Source organism: Limulus polyphemus, unplaced genomic scaffold, assembly GCF_000517525.1.
Source record: "Limulus polyphemus unplaced genomic scaffold, Limulus_polyphemus-2.1.2 Scaffold8026, whole genome shotgun sequence".
NCBI lineage: Eukaryota > Metazoa > Arthropoda > Merostomata > Xiphosura > Limulidae > Limulus > Limulus polyphemus.
The window spans coordinates 21,126-27,252 of record NW_013673636.1 but is presented as its reverse complement, the minus strand read 5'-3'; the positions used below and the strand labels follow the sequence as shown (position 1 = coordinate 27,252).

General features: G+C 30.4%; 1 protein-coding gene across 1 annotated transcript in view; it reads left to right on the top strand.

The window, feature by feature from the left end:
• The window catches only part of LOC111083053 (probable methyltransferase TARBP1), a gene marked incomplete at its 3' end in the record, with an annotated part of 30,597 nt that overhangs the window by 5,416 nt on the left and 19,054 nt on the right, over window positions 1-6,127 (top strand). Inside the window, exons 2-4 of the mRNA XM_022379275.1 lie at window positions 418-669; window positions 3,830-3,924; window positions 5,538-5,675. Coding sequence (XP_022234983.1) covers window positions 418-669; window positions 3,830-3,924; window positions 5,538-5,675 — 485 coding nt within the window. The remainder of the gene's footprint in view (window positions 1-417; window positions 670-3,829; window positions 3,925-5,537; window positions 5,676-6,127) is intronic.

Sequence of the window (6,127 nt, the reverse complement as noted above, 5' to 3'; positions counted from 1 at the left end):
GTAGCTTTGTACGAAATCCGTAACAAACAAACAAACATAGAGAAAAGTCCGTGAATAATTCTACATCTATTGTCTCTTTCAGTCCACTTGTTACAAATCGCAACATATCCTTCTGTCTATTAGATCCTTCAACTTGTAGTTTTATGCAGTGATCATGTGGCTGTGAGGTTGGTTTAACTTTGAGATTAATGGACTAAAGAACAAATATTTTATTATTTTCTTTCAGTTTAATGGTTAAAAAAACATTAATTCATATATATATATTTTTACAGTTTTTTCCTTTTTGTAACATAAGATCTAATCTCATGTTCACAGCAGAGAAATTTTAATATTTTCGGTATGACAGACGTGACATGGTTAAACTCTGTTTTATTTCACTTTATTTTATTAGTTTGTTTTGTTTTTTTTTTACTTTAGAGTCTCTGTCATCTACTTATAAAGTAGAGTGTCAAGAATTTTCCAGGCTTGTACTCCTGTTTGCCGATGCTGGACTGATAGGAAATCAAAAGGGTTATTGTGTAACATGGCACCAGATATTGAAACCTGTTGTGGAAATCATGTCCAAGGCAAATTCTCGAGTCTATCTGAATCAAACTTTATACTATAAAGCAGTCCTGTTTCTGGTGGAGCTTATTTTACATGCTGAAACACTCATGCAAGATGACCATGGTAGGAATTGAAGTAATTCACAGTTCTGAGGATGGAGACACTGATAAAAAACAAAATAATGTTGGGTGTAGATTATAAATTATACTTTATACCTAAGTTTGTGTTATTTTTTGTATTAGTGATTATATTATTCAAATAGTTTTTCTGTTTTCTGTAAATTGATCTTGACTAGTATTTACACTAATTTGAATTTACAACATTTAAAAGGTGTTTGATTTAACCCTCTGTGCATTCTATGACTTTTTACAGAGTGCCATTTTAACGTGTTATTATGTATTTGATGTCAGAGTTACCAACTGTCCATTTTACCCTACATTACTGATTTAACAATAGTTCTTGGTAGGGTAGAGAAAATAACATATACAGTGTACAGGGATATTGAAAAAACTGTAGACATGCATTTTGAAAGTTCTAGAGTTATGCAACTTTAATATGCAAACTGTACAATGTACAAATGTATTTTTATCCTTCATATGAACATGACCTCGTATTCTTCGCTTGTCAGAATCTGAGTCAGACTTACGTCGTCAACTCATAGACATATCTCGAGTACAAATAATTTTGTAACACATCTGATTTTTTGTTTACAACAGAGTTGTACATTTTGCTAAAAGCTTGCCACATTTCATATAGATACATGTAGTAAATTTGAAATTATAATCAACATATCCTCAGCAATACATACTTAACTTTTTGTTCAAGGTCAACTAGAAATTTTCTAATAATATTTTGGTCATAGTTAAAACAGATCCAAGTTATCACCTTATAATGGTATGCATAAAAAACAAAATTGCACTTAAGTCTTTGTATAGAAGTACTGTATGATAGTGTAAATCTTTGTATAGAAGTACTGTATGATAGTGTAAATCTTTGTATAGAAGTACTGTATGATAGTGTAAATCTTTGTAGAAGTACTGTATGACAGTGTAAATCTTTGTATAGAAGTACTGTATGATAGTGTAAGTCTTTGTATAGAAGTACTGTATGACAGTGTAAGTCTTTAGAATTGGGAATTGAAGTACATGATTTTATTAAAGGTTATTTTGTATAGAAGTTCTTGTTAGAGGCTTGCATTCGAGTCTTATTTAAAGCTTGTATTTGAGTCTTATTCAAAGGCTTGTATCCGAGTCTTGTTTAAAGGCTTGTATCCGAGTCTTATTTAAAAGCTTTTATCTGAGTCTTATTTAAAGGCCTTTATCCGTGTCTTATTTAAAGGCTTGTATTCGAGTCTTATTTAAAGGCCTGTATCTGAGTCTTATTTAAAGGCTTGTATCCGAGTCTTATTTAAAGGCTTGTATCCGAGTCTTAACCAAAAAATGTAGTTCTAGAAAGTAAGATAAATGTAAACGTAAAGAATGATGATAAAATAATATTTTATTATGTAAGTATATATGCAAATTGTTTATGGTTTATGTCTATAATTCTTGTTATTTTTCAAATATTTTGAGTGACTTTGAAAAATTTGACTAAATGCTACATTATTTATATAAGCTTTGGTGAACTATTAATTGCTTTACAAAATATATACTGGCCACTCTCTCTTTCTTTTTGAGATTAATATACACAACAGAAGCATTGAAAAATTTCTTATTCTGGACTAAAAATACTATTATTATAATGGGCCTAATATTAATGACAAAAATCTCACTAGATTGCACGTTTTTATTTGTTCTATTAGGCATAAGACAAGTATAAAAATAGTACAAAAATGCTCTTCTTTAATTTTAATTACTCCACTACAAATTTCAAATCAGATATGTTTAAAAGTAGAATTTTAAATGTCTATTTTGTCTGTCACTTGTCTTTGCTCAGGAGGATTTTTTGTTTGATCCCAGCCATTCTCTGGGGTGGACATGTTGGCAGACAAAAGTGTCCAATATATTAATGAACAAAGAGTTTTCTTAGCAGCAATGCAACATGTGGCAGACAAAAGTGTCCAATATATTAATGAACAAAGAGTTTTCTTAGCAGCAATGTAACATGTGGTAGACAGTAAAAAAAAAGATTTAAAATGCTATTAGTACATGTTCCTGATCTTTAAACTTGTAATTCAGAGCAATGTGGAAAACACATCTGCTGTCTAGTGTGATTTTTATCACTGGTATTAAACCTATTGGTTTCATTACTTCATCAACTTTTGGCATTTAAAACTATAATACTAAATGTTTTATGTATCATAAAAATAGCAAATTGTTTTCTATTGAACAGATATTTGTTAAAGTATATGGGCTGGGTCCACTAGATAGGAAGTTCGTCAAACACTGTCACAGAGTGTGGGTCAGTGTTCCCTTAAACTTTGACTGAGGTCATCAACAAGAAAAACCCCATACACAAAATGTACAACAACAATAATTTATTTCAACACAAACTATTGTTAAAGAAACGGACAAGTGTTTGTAATTGGTATTTGGAACCTTCATTGGTTCTCTCTTACCAGCTTAGTTTGAACCTCCTCCACCAGGTAAAATAAAACCTTTAAATGTTAAAATGAGTTAAAGCTACGAATATTGAAGTTTTGATAACATGAAAAATCTCTAGCTGTATAAAATATAAATCAATCTAAAGTCTGGATAATTATCAATCTTTTAAAGTGTGCTTAACAAGAGAGAGCCTGGCTTTAAATACTGAAATACACTAATACAACAAAGTCAGGCTAATCATGACATGCACCTCACACAGGTGATCCTAAAACACGTGAACGTGGTTGTGGAAACCCTAAGTCATTACTGAATAGCCAGCTGTCCATTTTGTGACATCATGAATGAAGTTGTAACTGTCTTTCCTGCAAGAAAACACACTTAATGAGTGAATCTGGTTCAATATGCAATAAGGAAAAGTTGTGTTTACTTGAACAGCTTTCTTCATCTAAACTGAACTGAAAGAAAACAGAAATGGTGAAAACTTACCTATTAACTAAGCATGTAGCATGATATCATTCTGTACCACACCAACTCAAATGATGAGTTCTGTAATTGAACAAAATGCCTCTTGGGCAGCAATGTCTAATTTGAACCCTGTAATAAGAGGAATGTGAAAAGAAGAAAAAAAAACATCTACAGTGTGGTGTGGTTTTTATCATTAATATTACACCTATAACTTTGCCAGCTCATTGTTATGTAAGCACAAGTAACTGATGTTGAAGGATGTTTTTTTTTAACAGATGAAGTTACAATGCAAGTTGTAGAAGAAATAACTCCTGCAGTGAATGTGACTGCTGAATACCTTGTAAAACAATTATGTAAAAGCCCGTCAAGTGTAAGTATCTTTATTTATGTATGTGTAGGTATGTCTCTCTATATATTATAATTAACACATTATAAAAATATTTAAAAGCTCTTTCTTATTGTTAATTTAAAACACAGAAAAACACACATCCATAAAAGCCTGAAAAAAACATTTGGAACAATAACCAGCTGGCAACTGTCGAGGAAAATGTGTATGGAAAGGCAACTAAGAGGCTAGGTTATTTCTACTTGTAGATTTATACATGGAAATAAATGTTAACTTTATGTGGAAAAGTACAAGATATGTATTATATTATATATATATGTGTGTGTGTGTGTGTGTGTGTGTGTATTATATCTTTGTTTTTCTGGTAAATATGTTAAAATGTATCTACTAAAACATAAACTGGATATAAGCTTGTAAAACTGATCATTACAAGTGGGCTATGTATTAAAATAGATGGGAACTCAAAATCATTTTTATAGTTTAAATCTTACTTAAAACTGCATGTAATTAGTGTTCTTGCATGAGCAGCATAACATGTTTGAGTTAAATAGCTATTTGTAGTTTACGTGTTGTTCTTTACTGAGCCTCCCCCACTCCTGGTAACTCAGTAATAAGTCTAAGGGCTTATAACGCTAAAAATTGGTCTTTAGTTCCTGCAGTGGGCATAACACAGATAGCCCATTGTACAGTTTTGAACTTTGACAAACAATTTTTATTAATAGATATAACACACATTGTTTATTCTGTTAAGAAATATGACACTGTTTTTCTTACATTAATAAATATGACACATTTGTTAATCTATTAATAAATGTGACACTGTTTTTCTTACATTAATAAATATAATATTATTTATTCTTATGTTAACAAATATAACACATTGTTTTTCTTATATTAATCAATATAACACACACTGTTGTATTCTTCTTTTAACAAATATGACACATGTGCTTTGAAGAGTAATTATGTCAAGTGTTAACAGAAAGTGTTGGATTCACTTATATGATTATTTTTTTCTGTGACATTAAAAACTATATGGTATTAAGTAAGTGTTGAGAAACTGCATTGTTCATGGATTTATCCTTCATTTTTTAGGTTATCCTAATGAAAATTATTTTGAAATTTACTGTGCTCATTCTTTACTAACAACCTTTTAACCTTAAAAGTTTTCAACCATAATAGCCCTGTAGCTATGCAATGAAATGTTATAACATGGTTAGTCTAACATGATTTTGCTTTCCTGATTAACCAAGATGTAGGTTAACTTGAAGCTTTAATCTGTCTTCCCATATAGCTCTTACAATTTTTAACAATAAATTCCATTTGGTTTGTCTCATGTAAAAAAAAAATTTAACTTCGTCAATTTACAAAAAATATTTTTGAACTTAATCTGAACAAAAGTTTGATATGAATTTCAGAGTAACATTTCTAGTGGTAGCTTTAAAACATTACCATGTAAATACTTGTGCTTATATAAGCTTCATATAGTTTAAGATAGTTTGAAGTTTAAGATGCACTGTACTCCTCATAATTTTAACAGAAGTTGACCTTGAATGTGTGTTAAAGGTTTGAAGGATCAGAAGAAAACTTCACATTTGTTGTTGATTATTGATCAAAACGTTTCTTGTTTTTTCTAGGTAAGTGATGCAGAAAACATTGGAATATGTGATCTGGCTTTGAAAACACTGAGTAAGAGGATAGAACTAATTCCAGTGATCCTGCCTCATTTAACATGGTTGTTAGACCACTGCAGATCCATATTTTTAGAAGATAAGGTAATAAATATGAGTTTTTTTAGGTTAAATAAGGCATTCCTTTTTTTACCTAATGTTTTATATTGGTAATTTTTATTTACATGATTTACAGAATGACTTTAGATAATGTTTAAAACTGGGCTTAACAATGTATAGTTGAAAATGTTTAATTTTAAAACATTAAATTAGCATAATTGGTCTAATGAAATCTCATGTCCTCCTTGATCTTTGACTTGTCCTACATGATCTGTAGACGTTTTTGACTGGTATCTCTTTCCTATAGTTATGATTAGAACAACTGCTTTATATTACTTGTTCACCAGCCCTATTTTGAGGTTGAATAGCAGTATATGCAGTACTTGTGGATATTATTATCACTGTTCACCAGGCCTACTTTCAGGTTAAAAAGGAGTATATGCAGTATCTGTGGATATTATCACTGTTCACTAGGCCTACTTTCAGGTTGAATAGCA